We start from the raw sequence: 22,568 nt of genomic DNA, 5'->3' as shown, positions 1-22,568 counted from the left end.
AAATCCTACCCCTTTAGTGAAATGTTTCTGAATGGAGAAATACTATTCTGTATGATCCCATCTTGTCTAAACATGACTCTTCCACACTCACTTCTCATTAAACAGCCTAATAAATCCATTTGTTAACCATATGTAAGCATATCCATTTATTTATTAATATTTCCTAATCTATTGTGACTAAGGGATTAATAAATTCCTTCGCCATGACCCCATACCAGTAGGGACTTAAATATGTTACAGATGGCAGGCTTACCAATACTGCTAGCAAGTCCTGATAAATTCAAGACTAAACTTCCACTCCAAACTTCTTTATTTTGACAACTGAAACAATTTATCATTGAACACTAAACTCTAACACTAATTTTTATTCAGAAACTATGTGGTAATTATTGATTAGTCTCAGTCTAACTGCTAATTTTAGATGAAGAAAAGGATTTCATATAAAATGTTAATTGAAAAATACATACTATTAATTTTTTTCACATAAATTCTTAGGGAAAATATTACTGAATGCCACTAGAAACATTAGGAAATTTTTTACCAGGCATTTCAAAAAGATGCTTCTCCATTTCTTGTTTACAGTTGTTCTAACACTGAGTGACTTTACAGACGACTCAGCAGTAATTATGGGAAGCCGTCTTACTGAGCAGAACTGTAGGAGGATCGTCTCAGCTGTGGCTGTCAGTGCTGCTATAGGCACTTAAGGCAGGAAAGAAACACCAAACACACGGCTCCTCCTGCACAGGCAGCTCACAGTCGGGTCAGTTCAGGGAGCACTGACTGTGACGTCCATGCTGGCAAACCCCTGTCGGGAGCACGCGGGCCCAGACTATGGTGGCTTGAGGACCTAGTGGGTAATGAGAGGCGGCTCGGTGCCGGGGAGAGCAGCGGGGCCTGTGCGTCACGTCCACACCCGGAGGCCCCGCGTCTCCACGGAGGAGGCAGCAGCAGGTGGAGGGAGCAACTCCACAGAGGCGAAGAGACAGAACACACCAAAAGAGCAAACGAGGGAGGGCACCGGGCGAGGCTGCGGAAGGGAATAAGAGGCGGTGGGGAGGGAGCCTGGGCCGCACGGCGTGGCCACGGCAGGCGGACCTTAGTCCAGAGCATCGCTGGGGGCTGGTGTCTGTTTCTATCGGAAGGTGGACAAAAGCACCTGTTTTTGGCAGGTAATTCTGCCGGCCTTGTCCAGGGGTCTGAAGGAGCAGGAGGAGGGAGGACCCCCGCCCGGCAGGAGCAAGAGCGACGACGGAGGAGCCGCACGCGGGACTCAGGCAAGGCCGACCTCGCGGAGGCCCAGCGACGCCGGGAGCCTACCGCGCACGCCAGCACGCTTCCTGAACCTACCAGTTCCCTCCGAGCCACCTCGGGGACGGGACGCAGAGAAATACAGCGCAAGACCCTCCCGGTGGGTACATGGACACACGACACATTTTAATTTTCATAGTTACGTATGTGCATTGGAAACAGCGCAGAGAATCTACAACTTCGCAGGGATTCTTGTTCAGGGTGAAGCTAAGGTAGGTACCTCACTTCTTTTTTTTTTTTTTAATAATTTTATTTTATTATTTATTTTTTCCCCCAAAGCCCCAGTAGATAGTTGTATGTCATAGCTGCACATCCTTCTAGTTGCTGTATGTGGGACGCGGCCTCAGCATAGCTGGACAAGCGGTGCGCCAGTGCGCACCCGGGATCCGAACCCAGGCCGCCAGCAGTGGAGCGCGCACACTTCACCGCCAAGCCACGGGGCCGGCCCTAAGTACCTCACTTCTAAAAAGACATCTGAAGAAAGGCCATTCCGTAAATAATAGTGCGGCATGCAGACAAAACAAAAAGTCCTGAGGTGGTTCAGGTGACTGAAATCATTCAGACACGGGCCCTGGTCTACAGACTCGCCCTCCCACGGAGCATGCAAGGCTCAGAGCCTCCAGAGGCCAGCCAACACAGAGCCTGGACCAGCAGCACGCACAGTCCGACACTGGAACCAGGCGGAATGGTTTTCTCCTCCCGAGTCTCTGCCCTACTCCAGACTTCCACCCACCGCAGGGATGAAATCCCTCTACGTGGCCGAGTGGTCAAGAATTGCTCATATAAAACAACTAAGTACAATCGGAACCATGAATGAGCGACACGGAGAAATATTTATTGTAAAACAGAACTCTCTGCGGACATATGTTTTTCCTGCCTCCTCAATTCTTGACCGTTTTGACAAGGCTGAGTCAAATCTCAGTTCCACCACCTGAGAAGAGAGAACTGACGCAGTTCTGGCCGGTGTGCACGCACCCAAATGAGAACTGAGAACACCGTGGAGGGACCGGCCTCCGTGCGGCGCCGGCACAGCGAGGCTCCCGGGAAGCATGTGGGCCCGAGGAAGCTCCATGTCCTGGTCACACACGGCCCCCAAGCTGCCTAGGACCAAACCCAGCAGGTGAGACGGCCTCAGGCTCAACGTTATTTAATCCCCCCTTTTCCTGTCCTGTCAGTAACACTTTTAAATGCCTAAAAGCCATTACAAGGAAAATCTTTCCCAAGTCTCAAAGTACCATTAAAAACCCAAAATTAACAGCTTCATGAATCATCACTTAACACTTTTCCTATAATAGAAGGAAGGGTAATAAACACAGAGTAATTAATCTTTAAACAAATAAAAGCAAAAACCAAATGGAATATATGGCTAAGATCCTTGCTTGCTCTTTAAATGTAGGCCAAGATAAAAATCTCTTCTAAAAATACCACATTAACAGAGGAAGGCTTTTGTGGAGTTCTGTTTTGTATAAATTTCCTTTTTTCTATTAGTCACTCTTCCTCTATTAAGCAGACCCAGGCTCTGTGAAAAACATGCAGGAGAAAATGCACAGGAAATGATTGGGTGAAAAATCCCACAGGGAGGCTCTGCTCTTCTCTTTGTATCCCCGATGGTGTAAGGTCCATGGCGGATCCCAAATCACGGCACGTGTGCTCTGGTGACATCTCTACGAGACAGGAGTGGCAGCTGCAGGTAAGGCAGCTCCTAGAGAAAGCAGTCGCCAGGTCCCACCGGAGCCTGCTGAGGCCCTTCAACCGAGGGACAGCCACGTCAGAGAAACCCCTCATTATTACCGTCTCTCTCCTAAACTCATTCCTTACGTTTTTTCCTACACAGCAAACACAACTTCATGCAGTTGCCAAAAGCATCTTACATATTTCACACTTACAATCTTCAAAACACAGTCAACCCAAAGCATCATCAAAGTGGTTCTGAAATCAAATACTCACCCTGACCACGTAATTGAACCTCCGGATATCCTGAATTGCACTGGAGAAGTCTAAGCGGTTAAAGGCCTCTCCCAAAGTACAGTAGCTGTGCCTCTGGAAAAACAACACAAAACAGTGAAAATCTGCCAAATTAGTCAGTTAATTGAAATGGACTAACAATTAATGCCAATTAGTCTGTACAAAAATTTTTAAAATTTTGGCAAAGGGCATTTGTTTTTATTCTGAAGGTTTATTACATATTTAAATGAGAGTAAAATTACAGAAATGCTAAATTTAAGCCATTTATGTATAATCAAGACACTGTGCATTGACATTTTTACAACACTGTTGATATAATGACAAATAGTGATTAAATATCATCGATTTCTTTTGTTGGGGACATGTTTGGGGAAGACAAAATTAAGCCTAAAATCATAAACTAACTGGATGTATTCTAGTCTCTGCAGCTACAGATAAAGAAATGATCTGCTTGGCTACCAGGAAGATGTCCCTGTTATAAACATACAAGTTGAAACACTGAGTTCCTCTGCAGGGACCTGCGTACCCCGGAGGTCTGGACGCCTGCCCCACCACACATGGTCAAGGCCGAGAAGCACCTGGGAGGGGGACCTCCGAAACACCAGGTCCAGGTAGAGAGGGCCGGAGGTGGTGGGATGTGACGATGGGGAGTTCCCAGGCTGGGAGCAGGGGATGCCTGGCACCCAAAACCCAGGAAGCTGGTAATCAGACCCAGAGGTCCAAGAGTCAAAGAGACTTTTTTAGTACTGAAAACAGTGCGATTCTATTTCAGATGTTTTTCCTTAATGACCCTATATTCTGTATGTACGTTAGGTTTCAGGAGTCATTTAAGACACAATCTTCTGTATTTGAAATACTTAGAATATATAAAGAGGTTTTCGATTCAGAGCTGTGGGGATGGATAAATTGGGGATAATCATAGAAAACACAAGAGGACAGATTATTCCTCACATTTCAAACAGATGGTAGGAGAAGGTCTGGAGAGGGCAGCTGGAGTAGAAATATCCCAGTCTCATAAATCAACGAAACATATTTATTTAAAACATTCAATACTTTTACTGATATCTACTATGTGCAAAATATTTTCCTGGGAGCTATGGGGGAAGCAAAGGTTAATTAGATGTAAATGATAATCCGAAATCAATCACAGCCGATATTTCTACTTTAATTTCTTTCTCTTCTCAATGAACAGAATTCTAAATGCTGGTGTGGCAGATCCCTTTCCAAGTAGCCACCCATCTCACAATGGCCTCTCCTTTTTTGGGGGAATTAAATCTGATTCACAGAGCAGACTGCAAATAGCATGTCTGAACCACATGAGCACACCCACCTTTCTGGGGGCCTGGAACCACAGTGGAGCCTCAGAGGCTGTGGGGTAGCCACAGTCGGCCATGTAGACAAAGCAGCAGAGACCCCGGGGCTTGCATCTGGTGGGAAGACTACAGACGCATGCTGAGACGCAGAGAAGAGCTGGAGAGAGACTGCCGGCTCTCAGTTCCGGGCTCTGACCCCGTCCTGAGCCTGCTTACATCCCTGTTCCTAGGGTCCACGTGACATCCGTGAAGACCCATGATAAATCCCCCGTCGGCTGCTTATGCTCGCCTACATCAGATTCTCTGTTCCGTAATCAGCATGCTAACACAGAGCAAATGCAGTATTTCACAGTCTTTCATAAGCTCAAACTAGGTTAGATTCTGCCCAACACTCTTCTTACAGTGTGTCAGAGTGCATGGTAAGGATCAGAGTAGTTTCCTACCCACTTAACAACATTCACCACCACCAAATAGGTCAAACAAGTTTTCTCTCTCAGAATCTAACCCTTAAGCTTCCAGGAGGCTGAGTTAGTTTCACAACATTCATAATTAACACTTCTGGAACATTTAACTTATGCTAACATAATATATGCTAAACTAATGCTCCCTAAATTATTTCCCCCAACTTCCTCAAAAGAAGGCAAATGTAGAGTTTCTCAGACTGCAAAAGAAAGTAAGCTTCCCGGATACTAAGTAGAGAATAAGGAAACAGACAAAGCTTGACATGAACTGACAGCTTTAAGGCTCATAAAAATGCTTCAGCCAACTGGGCAAAGGAAAGAAGGGCAAGGGTTCAACCTGCTCTTTGCAGATTCATCCTTAATTACTAACGTCTTATTAGCTACTCTACACATCACACAAGGGTCACAAATGTTCTCACCTTCCCAGAACACAGGAGAGTGAGGACACATACCTGTGAGCACCAGAGGCTCACTACCAACAGCTTCTGGGGAGAGGCGGATCTAGGGGTCCACACTCGTTCCGAAACAGGCCTGCTGTCCATTCAGATTCGTACCGGGGCACTAACCACACACTGCGCACACACATACGTACACACACACACACACACGCACGCACACACACTTGAGAATCACTGTTTCAAAGATCCTCATATGCTTTTATCTGTTAGAATGTAAACTCTAGATTTGATATTGCAAAAGACTTTATTTAATGTGACATTACATATTCAATAAAAACAATATAAAATATACTCATTTATAATAGAATACTTACTTCTCTTGTGCTTTCTTTATGGACATAGATCCATTTTTCACGATAAAAACCTAGAATAGAAATTAACTTTGTTTTTAAAATCTGGTGACATTTAAAAATTAAGGTTTTAAGAAACTTCAATAGTTGCACACACTAACAAAATTATCTGACATCATAGAGAGAAGGAATGGTTTTACTTGGTTAAATGTACACAGACTTGCTTTGTTTTCTAACATCAGTTTAAGAGGTCCTGAACCATATTTACATGTAACCAAGTCCTAGTAGCTTAGAAGAAAATTAGTGTTATAATGACTGTAATATCAAAACATAAATGCTATATAAATGCAATTATTAATAAATTCTATTAATAAAAAATCCTGTTCTTTTACTGCCCTTATATAATAGCATTCTATTGAAATAAATTTTTCACGTAACTAAAATCCCAAAGCTTCAAGGAGCAGGATGACTATTCTCCACAGGATCCCACCTTTTTCAGGAGACTGAACACACTAAAACTGTTTTCAATGACTCGTGGTTGTGCCATAATGCAGGGAGGGGCCCTTTCACAGGTGAGTCACCTCCAGGCCCCCCGACTACATCCAGCCTACACCCTCCTAGTGTTTCTGATCCGGCTCTCACCATGTCTACCTCCTGCTCTGAACCAGCAGCATCCCCTGCAAGAAAGCCCCGAGTCCAGACCCCTCACCGTCTGGCCTCACTGCGTGGGAGTGAACGGATGACCTGAGCTCATGACCACTATGCAGTCATTCAGATGCGAGAGCTGTTTTGTGGGTTTTGCTATCTTCTGTTCTGTTTCGGCAAATCTTACCAACGAAAATGGTTGAGCTGCAAAAAGTCTGCTCATCACGTCAGTGTGCAACACTGGAGCAGTGCTGTTGCCTGTGTATCTGTATCAGCTTTTATTTCATAAGACGACACTGTCAAAGCAATTTAGTATATCAACATATTCAACGAGTGAAATATAAAATTATTAATGAAAATATCTTACATGGAGTATTTGCATCATTTCTAAAATGATCCTTTTTCCTTTTTTTAGATGCATATTCATGCTCTTCATTATTGAATATTTCTTCATCTTCACTATTTAAGATACTGAAATAAAGATAAATTTTATTAAGAATATTTTTACAGGGAGATCTTCATTTGGTTTTTCTTTTGTTAAAAAAAAGCTAATAAATATTTGGTGTGCAATTCAGGAGACCAAAACAAAAATCACATTAAATTCTGGAAGCAACCAGTTACTTTTCAAAGTGACGGCACAGTTTGAAATTACAAGGCTAATGTCTAACACACTGTTTTCGTTGTGAGAAATCTGAGATTTAGTCTGGTTCTTTTGAGAGTGTTACACCAGGCAGTGCTGGGCATGCTTTACAACCTCCCCCGGACTCGGACATGGTCAACCCAAGGCGGTTTCCAACTTCAAAGTGCTTTATCAAAACAGAGATCAGACAGAAAACTACACACACTCTGGAAACAAGTTCAAGGGGCAACCTGACACGGGATGCTGCCTAGTGATTTGCCGTGTCCCTGATCCAATGCTGAGTGAACACTCAACATGTCTGTTTCTCCTACATTTTCAGAGTCCACTGCACTGTTACTGCACGGTAACAGCTTCTTACGAAGCCTCGACCAAATAATCCTAACTGTTAAGGCACTTAACCAAAGCCACAAGAAGGAGAACATTCATTTTTCCTATTTAAATACATCTAATTAAAAGCTTTCCCACTTCTTCTTTTTTGATGAAATAAGGAAATAAAATCATAAGGCAATAACTAAACAACTTGAACACATTTTCTTTTAAAAAAATTTTCTTCCTTGTAGTAAAAAAATAACTATGTAAATAAACAGCAGTCCACCTGTCAAAACTAAAGGTGCGTACAATTTTTATTTTCAACACACTGATAACTGAGCTGTTTTCACTCTGAAAGCAGGGAGGGGGCTCTGTGAAGATGAGCTGGCTGGCTGAGGTCCGGGGACTGATGCTCAAACCAAGGAAGTAACCTTGTTTATTTACCCATCATTGCTCTTTGACAAGAAAATCGTACATAAGTTCCTTCCACCAACCAGTATTCACTTTTAATAAAAAACAGCTGAAGTTGCCAAATGAATCTATTTATCACTGTCAGAACAGACTTAAACGGCTTTGGCAATAGTTGTAAATCATGGAGACAAGCAAAAGTGCATTTAGAAAAACAAACAATTTAACATTCAGCAGCAGGCATTAAATAACACCAATTCATGAAAATTGGCTGACCCTGGTTGTATCTCATATTTAATCTTACACGGGTTTGTTGTCAAATTCAAATACTGAATGCAGAAGCTTTTAAATCTGAACAGCTTTTCTAACTACAATCAGAAACACATCAAGAAAAGCAGAAACACACTGTTCTCCAGAAGTAGTGTCACAGAAATGAAACCAGGCTACAGGCGAGGAGAGAGCTACGACGACCTCATCAGGGGAGGGGAGGACGACGCTGTGTGCCTCAGCTGGGCGCAGGAGAGCCTGCAGCAGAGGAAGGCGAACCTGGGAAATGCCCGGACACGTCTGATCCACCCCACTACGCCCACGTCTGAAGGGAGGAGACAGTCCCATTTTATCCCTGACTGACACATGGGCAGGGCTGGCTGCAGAAACCACTTCCTTCTCGCAAAAATGATCACAGATGCCTATGGACTGTGGCTCCCTCGGAGCTCTGCAGGCTAGTGGACACCGAAGGTAGAGGCAACCTGGTGGGGCAGTGAAGCAGCTCAGCGGCCTCAGAGTGAGGCCCCGGGGCCCTTCTCAGACACAGCACCACGCCTGGGTCCACAGGGATAATCAAGGGAAATGGCTACTTTAAGGAAACTTAGTTGCTGACTTTATAAAGTATTTTAAGCAGGGGAAAAAGCCACATTTTGGTGGTGGTGGTGGTTATACTGTCAAGTAAAAAACAAAAGTAAAAGTGGAGGAAAAAAACAAAATGCTTCCAAAATTAAAATGCAACATCTAAAAACGTCAATTAAGCAGTGTTTAATGTTGTGCAAATCTTTCCATTTCACATGTGTATGAACTATTGATCAATCATATTTCAAAGCTCTATTTCACTTCTTTTTATTACCTTTGGTTTCACGAGCAAGAGAAACATCACCCACCCTGATTTAAAAATCAGTGGAACCCTCAGGAACAAAACGACCTGGTTAAAAAATGAGCAGAGGACTTGAACAGACACTTCTCCAAAGAAGACAGGCAGACGGCCAATAAGCACGTGAACAGATGGCCAGCATCGCTAGTCATCAGGGAAAGGCAGATCAGAGCCACAATGAGATACCACTTCACACCTGTTAGGATGGCTACTATCAAACAACCACGAAACAACTAGTGTTGACAAGGATGTGGGAACATTGGAACCCTTGTGCACTGTTGGTGTGAAGATAAAATGGTGCAGCCTCTGTGGAAAGCAGTATGATGATGCCTCAAAAAATGAAACAGAATTACCACATGATCCAGCAATTCCACTTCTGGGTATATACCCAGAAGAGCTGAGAGCAAGGTCTCCAAGAGACGTTTGTACGCCCATGTCCATAGCAGCATGATTTACAGTAGCAAAAAGGTGGAAGCAATTCAAGCGTCCACTGATGGATGAATGCATAAACAAAATGTGGTCCATCCATACAATGGAATATTATTCAACCTTAAAGAGGAAGGAAATTCTGACACATGCTACGACACCGATCAATCTTGAGAATATTATGCTAAGTGAAACAAGCCAGACACAAAAGGACAAATACTGTATGATTCCACTTACATGAGTTACTTAAGAGTAGTCAAATTCATAGAGACAGAAAGTGGAACGGTGGGTGCCAGGTGCTAGAGGAGAAGGAAAGGGGAGTTAGCGTTTAATGGGGAGAGACCATCAGTTTCGCAAGATGAAAAGAGTTATGAGGATGGATGGTGGTGATGGTTGCAAAACCATGTGACCGTACTTAACACTACTGAACTGTGCACTTAACAATGGTTAAGATGGTAAATATTATGTTAGGTGTATTTTACCACAATTAAGAAGAGAGAGAGGGAGAGAGGAAGCATGCTCGTCATGTCTCATCCAGGGTGTCTGGAGTGTGTGCTGGGCAGACAGAGGGAAGAAGGAAGCGTTAGAAAACAGAGCAATGACAGACCCTCACACAGCATGACAAGGTGAACAAAGAGGGGACAGGTGGACCCGCAGGCAGCACAGGACGCCTACACACGTAAACGCGTCTGACTGATAAAGCCGGCGGGTTGACTCCACACCCACAGCTATGCACCCCACCAGCGCCCTCCTTCCAGGGGACATGCCTACAAGGCCACAAAACCTGGGGGTTTTCTCATAAACCCACTGAGGGTGCACGGCTTTCCCCACACCTGGTGTTCATTTCCAATCAAGAAAAGGAAGAATGCAGAGAAGAACCATCCACACAACTCCTAACAGAAGCAACCTAGGGCCAAGCACAGAAATTCTTCTTGTAATTCACCTCCCGAAGTCAGCCAGCAGCTTGAACACTGTCCACGTTGGCCTGACATCTCCCTCCATAAGGGTTACACCTCATCCCAGTGGTGACCTGTCAGAAAACTGACATCTTCCTGAAGAGTCAGATAACACGGCCTTATGCGTCCTTTCCCAGAACTCTCAGGGGTCAGTGCGGCCTGTAATGGACCGTGCTGTTACGGGCTATCATCCTCCACTCACTCACACACAATTCTGAGAAAATAAGGCAAGCGAGGGCAAGCCTCCAGTTTTGAAAATGGTTAATCAAGGATGGTAGTTCTAAGCTATAGTGGTGTAAGACAGGTCACCAAAGTTTTGTTTCTAGCAAGAAAAATTACCAAAATTTGTCAATTATTTAAGTTTTAATAATTATAAAATACACTACACATGATTAAAAAAATCAAACGGGAGGATAAAACGAAAAGTCTCCCTTGCCAATCTCACATCTGAATTGGCTAAAGTGTTATCTCTGTTTTCACTGCTCTGCTCACTAATTTTATAATTCAGAAAACAGGCACACTCCTCTACGTCTCGAGTTGTCTACACAAGACAAGGAGTTACCCGCATCATCACCGCCCTCTGTTCCATCCAAGTCGGCAGCTCATCATTCGACCATGACCTGCCCGCGGCCCATCTTACTCCTCTCTCTCCACCCATTTCTGGGCCCCCTTACCGACTGCGACTATTCTGATGTAAAGCCCAGCTGCGATATCATTTCAGGCTCAACTGTCTCAGGATGATACTCATCTTGCTGTGATTGGTGTAGTGTTTCTTCATGGATGAGTTCTTCCGAGGCTGAGCTGTCTGGCTCCCAGCCAAGCAGTGTGCTCTCTGCAGCGTCCGACGTCTCTTAAAGGTGCAAGGAAAGCAGGTGGGATTCTCGCTGGACTAGCCCCTACCTTTGGGCGCTGAGCCCGGCTTGGGGATGGGCAGGCCCTGCTGTCCGGACGCCTCCTGCCCGGATGTCCCCTGCCTGGTCTTAGTACGAAGTGGGGAGTGCAGAATGTGCTGTCAGACCGTGAGTGTACCAGGTCTGGACTTGGGGGCAACCCCAGGCACCTGCGCTGCCCTGACCATCAGCTGCTCCGTGCCTGGATCAGATGACCTCCAGGGCTGGGGAATGCAGGGATGTGCACACCTATTCCGCTGGTGGCTCCTACTGCCTCTCTCAGATGGTTACCCTGAGGTTGTCCCTGAATGCCCGAGCCCCCTGCTCCCACCTTCTGGGTGATTCCACAGGACACTCTCCCCACCAGCAAGGCCTTCCATCAAATACTGTGCAATTTGTGTCTCATCGACTCCTTATCCTTTCATCTCCACCGAGACACTGAGAGTTGCCTCCCCCATTTTTTTCTAGAGTACAATATATACAGTATTTAAGATAATATATTACCTTGTATCATTTCTAAGATTTTGCATGGGAGGGGAAACTGTAGCATCCATCCCCATTCAACTTCTTGAAATCAGAATGTTATAAACTATATGAAGCCAGATATATTAATTACTGTACAATAAATAATTGGAATATATTCATTCCCATCGAATAGTGGCCCCTCAAAAGATGTGTAAGTCCTGGGGCCAGCCCCGTGGCTTAGCAGTTAAGTGCGTGCGCTCCACTACTGGCGGCCTGGGTTCGGATCCCGGGCGTGCACCGACGCACCGCTTCTCTGGCCATGCTGAGGCCGCATCCCACATACAGCAACTAGGAGGATGTGCAACTGTGACATACAACTACCTACTGAGGCTTTGGGGGATAAAAAAAGGAGGAGGATTGGCAATGGATGTTAGCTCAGAGCTGGTCTTCCTCAGCAAAAAGAGGAGGATTAGCATGGATATTAGCTCAGGGCTGATCTTCCTCACACACACACAAAAAAAAAGATGTGTAAGTCCTAATCTGTGGTACCTATGAATAGGACCTTATTTGGAAACAGAGTCTTTGCAGATATAATTAAGTGAAGGATCTCATGCTAAAATCATCCTGAATTGGGCCTGGCCCCGTGGCCAAGGTTAAAGTTCCATGAGCTCCGCTTTGGCGGCCCAGGTTTGTGGGTCTGGATCCCAGGCGCGGACCTGCTCCACTCACTAGCCATGCCATGGCGGCGACCCACATACAAAATAGAGGAAGACTAGCACAGAAATTAGCTCAGGGCCAATCTTCCTCAGCAAAAAAAAAAAAAAAAAAGTCATCCTGAATTAACCAAGTAGGCTCTAAATTCAATGGCTGGCATCCTTATAAGAGGAGAGGCCACAATAAGACAGACACAGGGAGCAAGTTGTGTGATGATGGGGGCAGAGACTGGAGTGATGCATCCACAAGCCAAGGGACATCAAGCATCGCTGGCCAACACCAGAAGCTGGGACTCCTGCAGAGCCTCTGGAGGAACCAGCCTTGCCCACACCTGCATTTCAGACTTCTGGCCTCCAGAGCTGTGAGGGAAAAAACTTCTGTTGTCTCATGCCACCGAGTTTACGGTTACGGTAACCCTAGAAAACTAACACAATTGTCTATCTTTTTAAATTACTTCCATTTGATACTGATCTTGAAAGAACACACATGCTATCAATTCTACCACTCAAATATAGGAGACTTTGGGAAAGAAAACCCAGCAAAATGTGATGACTTCTCTGAAATTTTTTGTACAGCGCAGTAAATATGACATAAAGTGTCATCACTTTACCAAAAACAAACATACAGAAATCCTCCAACAGTCACTGATCAATGATCCTAAGCTGATCTCCCCGGCATTTCTCCCAGAATCATGGGGCTGCACGTCCTCTCTAGCAGGTGCTGGATGGATTCAGCTCCTCCCCTCAGCTGGCACCATCTCTGCTCTAACACCCCTGGGCTGTTCTAGGTTACATGTCGATTCAACAACGGTTACCTGTTAACCATCTAGCTTTTCATCCACACCTTTTCCAAAAAGGATCAGGGGTTATAGTATTCTCTCCTGCTGGACAAATGTTCACATTTATTCATTTTCTTGACATAAAGTTACTTTTGCACCAGTGTATTATTAGTGTCTCTTGCAAACAAATAGCTAAAAGAAAAAGTCCAATTTCATTTAAGTTTAAGAAAAATGATGCAAAACCTATTTTTAGGATTAACACTCCTTTCCTAAATATCTCACGACACACTTAAGGAATCTGACGCAAACACGTGACATCAAGGGAGCACTGTGCAGATGGCAGGACAGAGTCCTGCCGGCCGAGGCGAATGGCGGCCCACGCAGCCCCACAGCTCAGCCAGCAAGGAGAAGCAATTGGACCACACACACCACACAATTTCATGAAGGAAACACTGTCTGAGAGGTTCAAACTTGAGCTCTCCTAGAGAAGGGCCATGTCAGAAAGTCCAACTACAGCGGTGCCAAACTGTGAAGGACAACTACAGCACACACAGGGGCGCAGAGCCACCACCCCAGCACTCCCTGACTTCCTGAGAGCACGGCTCTGACCACACTACCCTCCTGCCTGCTATCCACCTGATCGACACTCACCCAGTGCCTGGTCACAATATTCACGTGGCTACCAACCCTATCAACTTCTCCCCACTTGATTTAAGAAAGTCTGTCCACAAAATGAGAATGAAGAAACAACCAGACAGCAATTTGGAGCAGGGATCGCAGACCAGGGATGGAAGAGGTCCAGGTGACATATTCAACATATTCAAGTGAACCAAAGATTCATCATCTAGATAAAGTGACTTTTTTTTCCTTTTTTTTTTTGTGAGGAAGATCGGCCCTGAGCTAACATCTGCCAATCCTCCTCTGTTTGCTGAGGAAGACTGGCCCTGGGCTAACATCCGTACCTATCTTCCTCCACTTTATATGGGATGCCGCCACAGCATGGTTTGCCAAGCGGTGCGTCGGTGCACGCCCGAGATCTGAACCTGCAAACCCCGGGCTGCCGGAGTGGAGTGCGCGCACTTAACCGCTTGCGCCACCGGGCCGACCCCTAGATAAACTGACTTTTAAGGGTAAAGGCCACAACAAATGTTATGAACGTGCACGAACACAGGAAGTACTGTGACCAGGAGCTTCATGAGGAATCCACCACAGAATGAGTTCGGGAACCAACGGCCCTAGAGAGGCAGAGGCAAAAAGGCTGGTGTTGAGCAAATAACATGTATTTATTTGTAGGACAATGGGTACATGACGGTGGAAGGGACACAGCACAGCATGTAATGGTAATACGACAACATAAACAGAGAACCACCACCATCGTGGAGGAGGGAATGGGGACAGGGAGAGCAGGGGAGAGATCAGGAGCTGTGTGCAGTACTGTATGCCGGAGGGAGCCAACCGCCAGTATTCAGACAAGGAACGAGGGTACAATATACAGGTATTAGCATAGGTGAGAATAAGAGGGAAAACCTCCCATATACCAAGGTATAAAAGCAAACAAAATAAAACACAAGGTGAGAGGCTCTGTCGTGAGTGTGTGAAATTCGCACACAGACACAGGTGTAAATTCAGTGTACGTCCAGAACATTAATTTGAGAGAACCAAGCCAAACAGAGCAGTAAGCATGGATGGGCGTGACTCACCAGTAGAAAGAAATGAGTTCTGGCTTGGCTTACAAAGTAAAATCAAATGCCATGCTGACTATAAGATACACACCTATAAAGGATGGGGAGACGCACATCAGAACTTACAGGACCAAGAAGAACAACTGTCACAGTGTTACCGTGCAAAGGGCACAACCTGCTCACCACCAGACAAAAGCCAATTGTCAAGAGGCATGATGGTGGCAGAGAAAGGGCATTTATTAAGTGATAAGGTAGCAAATCGGAAGATGGAGGGACTAGTGTCCTAACGAACCATCTTAAGGGGGCACAGAATCTTGAAGCACTTATATAGGCCAGTGGGCTATAGGGGAGGGGTTAGGAACGTTGACCCTCGGGTGTTACAGACTGGGAGTCACCACACCAGATCTTTCAGCTGTCATCGATGATGGCTATCAGCACAGACTCTGTCTCCAAGGGTCATCACATTCCTAAGGAACTCAAAAGAACGATGTTATCGACCTATCAAACTCTCGCAGTTGGGAGGTCCACAAGCAGAGGCCATAAAATCTACTGAGCAGGTAGATCTCCGGGAGGGTGCATATCCAACTGGGTTAGTCAGTCAGAGGTCATTCAAAGTTGCAATAGGGTTTCTTTTCTACAATATGGCTTCCCTTATGTTAACCTTGTGTTGAGCTGGTATCAACAGGAAACCTTATGGCATTAAATACAACATTAATAAAAATTTAAATAATAAAAGTAAATAATTTAAACATACACCTTGAAAAGCTAGAAAAAGAATAAACAAAAAGAATTGTGAAAAATAAAAGCAGCTATTAACACGTATAAAAAGAGTAGAATTAAAAAATAAACCTAGAAGTTGGTTCTCTGGAGAAAACAAAATCAGCAAGATAAACCACTAGATAGCTCAACAGAAAAACAAAAGAGAAAGTACAAATATATAAAATCAACAACGACAGGAGGAAAATTAAACGCAGAGGAAATTTTAAAACTCGTAAAACACTACTTTGTAAAACTCTTTGTAAATAAGTAAGAAGAGATGAAACTGATAAGTTTTTCAAAAATATAAATTTAATGCTATTCTAATAAAACATATCAGGTTTTCTTCTCAGAGCTAGACAAGTTAATTATAAAATTCACGTAAGAAGAACAAGCAAGCAAGAATAAGGAGACAATTCTGAACAATAATAACTAGGGGAGGAGTCTAGCGCTACCTGATATTAAAATACACTATTAAAGCCTCCCGAAAATTGTTTCTGGTCCCGTTCAAGATGGTGACATAGGCGGATCCTGAATTTACCTCCTCCCATGGCACACCAAATTGACAGCTACATACAGAACAATTTCTTCTGAAAAAAAACTCAGAAACTAGTGCAGCGAGCCCTATACATCAAGCAAACGAGAAAAAAACCACATTGAAGTGGGTAGGAGAGGCTGAGACATGGCAACCCACAATTGGGAGGGAACTCAAAACCTGGAACTTCTTCCTGAGGAGCAAAGGGTTTGAACCCCACTTAGGCACCCCAACTTTTAAGATCTGTACCTGAGAGACAAGCCCCCAAAACATCTGGCTTTGAAAGCCAAACGGGGCTCACATCTAGGAGACCCACAAGGCTATAGTGAATTGAGAAAAGGCTCTTAAAGGGCTCGCCTGTGGTGTGTGGACTCACCCACCCTAGGACCCTGGTAGGAGGCAGCTGGCTGAAAAGTACCCACACTTTCTGTAAAAGAGGCTCATTTGCTTATTATCTTAAAGCATCAGCCTGTGGGGCAGGCACCTAATTGAACACACATCTAGGGCCCTACTGAAATACTCTCCAGGGACCAGGCTGATGGACGCCACCTTGGTGCGCTCCTATGGCCTTACTCCAACTTGTCAGTATCTCCTGGAAAAGAGCCTGTACCTTCATCTGGTGCCCCAATTTTTGTGGCTGCTGCCAGGCGACGCCTCTACCTCGCCTGGCTCTGCTGGTCTGCAGTGCTTATGCTCACAGGTCCCACAAGACTGTAACCAACGGAGGAAGAGTTCCTAACCAGCTACCACCCTCGGGGCACAGCAAGAGGCCACAGTCTCTGTGAAAGAGGTCTATTAGCTCATCGTCATAGCTGCAGCCTGAGACGTGGGCTTCTGATTAAACACACAACCAAGGGCTGACTGCAATCCTCTCCAGAGAATGGGGAGGCCCGCAGATACCATCTTCCCTCTCCCTCTGCCCTGCCCCAGGTCCTTAGTGTCTCTGAGAAAGGAGCTCTGTACACGTCTGGCACCCCCACTTTTGTGGCTGCTGCCCAGAGGACACATCATTTGGTAGCCTGGCTCCAGTGGCCAGCAGGGCTTATGTTAATGGGGTTCAGCGGGACCACAGCAAAGAAAGAAACCCTTCTTAACCAGCTATCACCCCAGGGCTTAACTCAGAGAGAGGAGACGGAAACGCCCTTCTCCCAGTCTTCCCCTGAAAGAGGTAAACATGCATCCTCTAAAAGCTGCTGCCTGAGGGTCTGGCTTCCAAGCAGCCTGAATCCAGGTGCTGACCAAGAGCCTCCCTTTGGGACAAGGGCAGGCACACCCTCTACCGCTGCCTGCCTCTAAAACAACGAAGGCTGCTTGGACCATCACAAAGGTTTGAGAGACAACCAAGAGCTAGGGCAGGATTGAACACAAGGTTCATCTCCCACATGAGCCCACTCCTCCGAGACTGGAAGAGGTGCATGTTTCATCTACCGTATAGAAACCAACACAGAGAGTCAAGGAAAATTAAGAAATAGAGGAATATATATGTTCCAAATGAGAGAACAAGACAAAACCTCAGAAAAAGACTTTACTGAAACAGAGATAAGTGATTTACCTGATAAACAGTTCAAAATAACAGTCATAAGGAAACTGACAAAGCTCTGGAGAAGAACAGATAAACAAAGTGAGAACTTCAACAAAGAGATATAAAACATAAGAAAGTACCAAATAGAAGACACAGCTGAAGAATACAATAACTGAACTGAAAAATACAAGGGAGGGGTTCAAAGCAGACTAGATTAAGAAGAAAGGATCAGTGAACTCAAAGACAAGGCAGTGGAACTTGTCAGAGCAACAAAAAGAAAAAAGAATAAGAAAAAATGAAGATAGCTCAAGGGATTAGGGGACAACATCAAGCAGACCAACATTCACATTATAGTGGTCCCAGAAAGAGAAGAGAGAAAGGGGCAAAAGACTTCCCAAACCCAGGGAAGGAAACAGACATCCAGATCCAGGAAGCAGAAAGTTCCAAATAAGATGAACCCAAAGAGACTCATACCCAGACACATTATAATTAAAGTGTCAAAGGTAATGACAAGGAAAGAGTCTTAAAAGTAGCATAAGAAAAACAACTTGTTATGCACAAGGAAACCCCCATAAGACTATGAGCAGATATTTCAGCAGAAACTTCACAGGCCAGAAGGGACCAGCAATGATATATTCAAAGTGCTGAAAGAAAAAACTTCCAACCAAGAATTCTCTACCTGGCAAAGTTGTCCTTCAGAATTGAAGCAGTGATAAAGAGTTTTCCAGAAAAGGAAAAGCTAGAGGAGTTCATCACCACTAGAGCAGGCTCACAAGAAATGTTAAAGGGACGTCTTTGAGCTGAAATAAAAGGGCACTTAGAGATGCAGGGGCGGAGTCAAGATGGCGGCACAGGCAGACTCTGAACTCACCTCCTCCCGTGGACACAGCCAATTTACAACTACTGGTGGAAAAATTACCCCTGAGACAGAACTGAAAACTGGGTAAGAGGAACTCCTGCAACAACGGACAATCCTAACTGGGGTAGAAGAGGCAGAGACTCCCTTCCGGAGAGGAAAAACGCCACCTCCACAAGCCGCCAGCTTCACGGCCGCCGGGAGCAGCTCACAGGTGCGCAGCCTCCCTGGAGGCGCGGGGTCCTGAGCCGGGGAGTGCCCCCGCTGTCGGCATTTTGTGGACCCAGCACAATCGAGACCAGGGGCATAATATCTGACTTTGCCTGCTACTAAAGCATTGGGGAGCACCCCCAGAAAACCCGGTTCACAAAGAAACTAAAACTGGCTCTTAAAGGGCCCGTGCACAAACTCACCCGTTCCAGAAAGCATCCTAAAATCACCAGAAAGAAAGGTGCACAGTGCTTCGGTGACAAGAGACTCACCTAATAGGCCCTGAGTGCATCTCGGTGAGGGGTGAGACCTCTCCAGGGACTGGGACATTGGCGGCGGCCATTGTTGTGGCCTGGTGTGAGCGTGCTGACACAGACGCCATTGGAGTTCTCCCTGAGGCCTGCTAGCCCAGGGTCTGCTCCACCCGCTAGAGCACCGATTTAATCCAGCTCAGCCAGGGCAGGCAGCCCACCCTAGACACTGGCCCCACCCAACAACAAGCCCTCAGGCAACTTGTGGGCCTGCCTAGATTGGTGACTGGATTCTCTGCAGCCTGGCAACTGAGCCGACTTGAGCGGGGCAGGGTGTGCACAAGGAGCGGGTGGAGAGTGTGGGGCGGTGGCGGAGTGTGTGGGGCTCCCGCCGTGGAGAGACTGGGTCTGCTTGGGGAGGTCGGGGCACTCACACGGGGCAGGACTGTGTTGACTGTGTGTGTGGACCTGTGGGCAACAGGGCTTGTCAGCTGCAGAAGACTTGTGCTTCTCAAAGACCCACATAGGAGGTTTGCCCCACCTTTCAAAGCCTGAAACAATTGGGTGCTCCTGTGCCTGAGGCCAGCCCCACCCAGCTGCAATCCTCAGAGAGCTGACAAGAGACCTAATAGGCTAGAGGCTTACAGCAATTGTAAGGCCCTGAGCCTAACAACCTGCCACGCTGGGGGCCTACTCACTTAAAAGAAATACTGCAACACAAATGTGGTATTAGAACTTGCAGCCAACTGTGCTGGGGCTACTCACACCTGATAAAGAGACTGAAGGGCCCACAACAACTACAAGCAGCTGAGCATTACAACAGCTGGCCAGGAGCATAACTCAGCCTCCCTGGGTGCCTACAGGGAGAGCAAACAGGCCACAATAGAAGGACACACGTAGCCCACACAGGGGTCACCCCTGGAACATTGAGAACTGAGGGAAGCACACTGGAAGCCTCCTAAGGCATCACTTACATAAGGTCACCTATCCAAGAGCAGGAGACATAGCTGACCTACCTAATACGTAGACACAAGCACAGGGAAAGAGGCAAAATGAGGAGGCAAAAGAATACATTCCAAGTAAGGGAACAGGACAAAACCCCAGAAAAGGAACTAAGTGAAACAGAAATGAGCAACCTACCCAACAGAGAGTTCAAACTAAGAGTGTTAAGGATGCTCACTGATCTGGGGAGAAGAATAGATGAACTCAGTGAGAATGTCAACAAAGAAATGGAAGATATAAAAAAGAACCTATCAGAAATGACAAATACAATACTGGAAATGAAAAATTCATTAGAGGGACTCAAAAGCAGAGTAGAGGATACAGAAGAACGGATCTGTGAGCTGGAAGAAAGACTAGAAGAAATTACCCAAGGTGAACAGGTAAAAGAGAAAAGAATTAAAAAGAGTGAGGACAGTCTAAGGGACCTCTGGGAAACATCAAGTGCACTAACATCCGTGTTATAGGTGTCCCGGAAGGAGAAGAGCGAGACAAGGGGGCAGAGAATTTATTTCAAGAAATAATAGATGAAAACTTCCCTAACCTAAGGAAGGAAACAGACATCCAGGTACAGGAAGCACAGAGAGCCCCAAACAAGATAAACCCAAAGAGGCCCACACCAAGACACATCATAATCAAAATGTCCAGAATTAAAGATAAAGAGAGAATCCTAAAAGCCGCAAGAGAATGTCAAGTTACATACAAAGGAAACCCCATAAGGCTATCAGCTGACTTCTCAGCAGAAACCTTACAGGCTAGAAGAGAATGGCACGATATATTTAAAGTGCTAAAAGGAAAAAACTTACAGCCAAGAATACTCTACCCAGCAAGGTTATCATTCAAAATGGAAGGAGAGATCAAAATTTTCCCAGATAAGCAAAAATTAAAGGAGTTTGTCACCAAAAAACCAGTGCTACAAGAAATGTTAAAGGGACTGATTTAAGGGGAAAAGAGAAGACCACAAATAGGAAAAATTATCTATTTCCATGATAAGAGGGAAATGGATACAAATGCACAAAAAAGAGGTTAGATATGATATCAAAAACATAAAAGGAGGGGGGGGGAGTTAAAGAGTACAGCTTTCAGACAGAGGTCAAACTAAAGTGACCATCAATTCTGTATAGAAGAAGTAAGGAACGGAGAAGGACTACTAAAACACTGAGAAAAAAAAAAAAAGTTAAAAAATGGCAGTAAGTACATACTTATCAATAGTTACTTTAAACGTCAATGGACTAAATGCTCCAATTAAAAGGCATAGGGTGGCTGACTGGATAAAAAAACAAGACCCATATATATGTTGCGTACAAGAGACACACTTCAGACCTAAAGACACTCACAAACTGAAAGTGAAGGGATGGAAAAAGATACTCCACGCAAATGGCAATGAAAAGAAAGCTGGGGTAGCAGTACTCATATCAGACAAAATAGACTTTAAAACAAAAACTGTAAAAAGAGACAAAGAAGGGCATTACATAATGATCAAGGGAACAATCCAACAAGAGGATATAACACTTGTAAATATCTACGCACCCAATGTAGGTGCACCTAAATATATAAAGCAATTATTAACAGACATAAAAAGAGAAATAGACAGTAACACAATAATAGTAGGGGACTTTAACACTCCACTTACACCAATGGATAGATCATCCAAACAGAAGATCAATAAGGAAACATTGGCCTTAAACGACACACTACAACAGATGGACCTAGTAGATATATACAGAGCATTCCATCCAAAAACCAAAGAATACACGTTCTTTTCAAATGCACATGGAACATTCTCCAGGATTGATCACATATTAGGCCACAAAACAAGTCTCCATAAATTTAAGAAGATTGAAATAATACCAAGCATCTTTTCTGACCACAACGGTATGAAACTAGAAATCAACTATAGGAAGAAAATCAGAAAAGCCACAAATACATGGAGATTAAACAAAATGCTACTGAACAACGACTGGGTTAACGAAGAAATCAAAGAAGAAATCAAAAAATACCTGGAGACAAATGAAAATGAAAATACGACATGCCAGAATTTATGGGATACAGCAAAAGCGGTTCTAAGAGGGAAGTTTATAGCGATACAGGCCTATCTCAACAAACAAGAAAAATCTCAAATAAACAATCTAACAATGCACCTAAAGGAACTAGAAAAAGAAGAACAAACAAAGCCCAAAATCAGTAGAAGAAGGGAAATAATAAAAATCAGAGCAGAAATAAATGAAATAGAGACCAAAAACACAATAGAAAAAATTAATAAAACCAAGAGCTGGTTCTTTGAAAAGATCAACAAAATAGACAAACCTTTAGCTAGACTCACCAAGAAAAAAAGAGAGAAGGCACAAATAAGTAAAATCAGAAATGAAAGAGGAGAGGTTACAACAGACACCTCAGAAATACAAAAGATTATAAGAGAATACTATGAAAAGCTATATGCCAACCAATTCGACAATCTGGAAGAAATGGATAAATTCTTAGAATCATACAACCTTCCAAAACTGGATCAAGAAGAAGTAGAGAATTTGAATAGACCAATCACCAGTAAGGAGATCGAAACAGTAATCAAAAACCTCCCCAAAAATAA

The 22,568-nt window shown here is 44.6% G+C and overlaps 1 protein-coding gene across 4 annotated transcripts in view; it reads right to left on the bottom strand.

Moving 5' to 3' along the window:
• The window catches only part of FBXO25 (F-box protein 25), a 68,828-nt gene that overhangs the window by 23,513 nt on the left and 22,747 nt on the right, over window positions 1-22,568 (bottom strand). For all 4 annotated transcript variants that reach the window (XM_058524871.1, XM_058524875.1, XM_058524870.1 and 1 more), the window contains 3 exons: window positions 6,808-6,911; window positions 5,820-5,869; window positions 3,256-3,348 (listed from right to left, as the gene is read on the bottom strand). In XM_058524871.1, coding sequence (XP_058380854.1) covers window positions 3,256-3,348; window positions 5,820-5,869; window positions 6,808-6,911 — 247 coding nt within the window. The remainder of the gene's footprint in view (window positions 1-3,255; window positions 3,349-5,819; window positions 5,870-6,807; window positions 6,912-22,568) is intronic.

This window comes from Diceros bicornis, chromosome 29, assembly GCF_020826845.1.
Source record: "Diceros bicornis minor isolate mBicDic1 chromosome 29, mDicBic1.mat.cur, whole genome shotgun sequence".
NCBI lineage: Eukaryota > Metazoa > Chordata > Mammalia > Perissodactyla > Rhinocerotidae > Diceros > Diceros bicornis.
The sequence above is the reverse complement of the archived record's forward strand: the minus strand, read 5'-3'. Positions and strand labels throughout refer to the sequence as shown.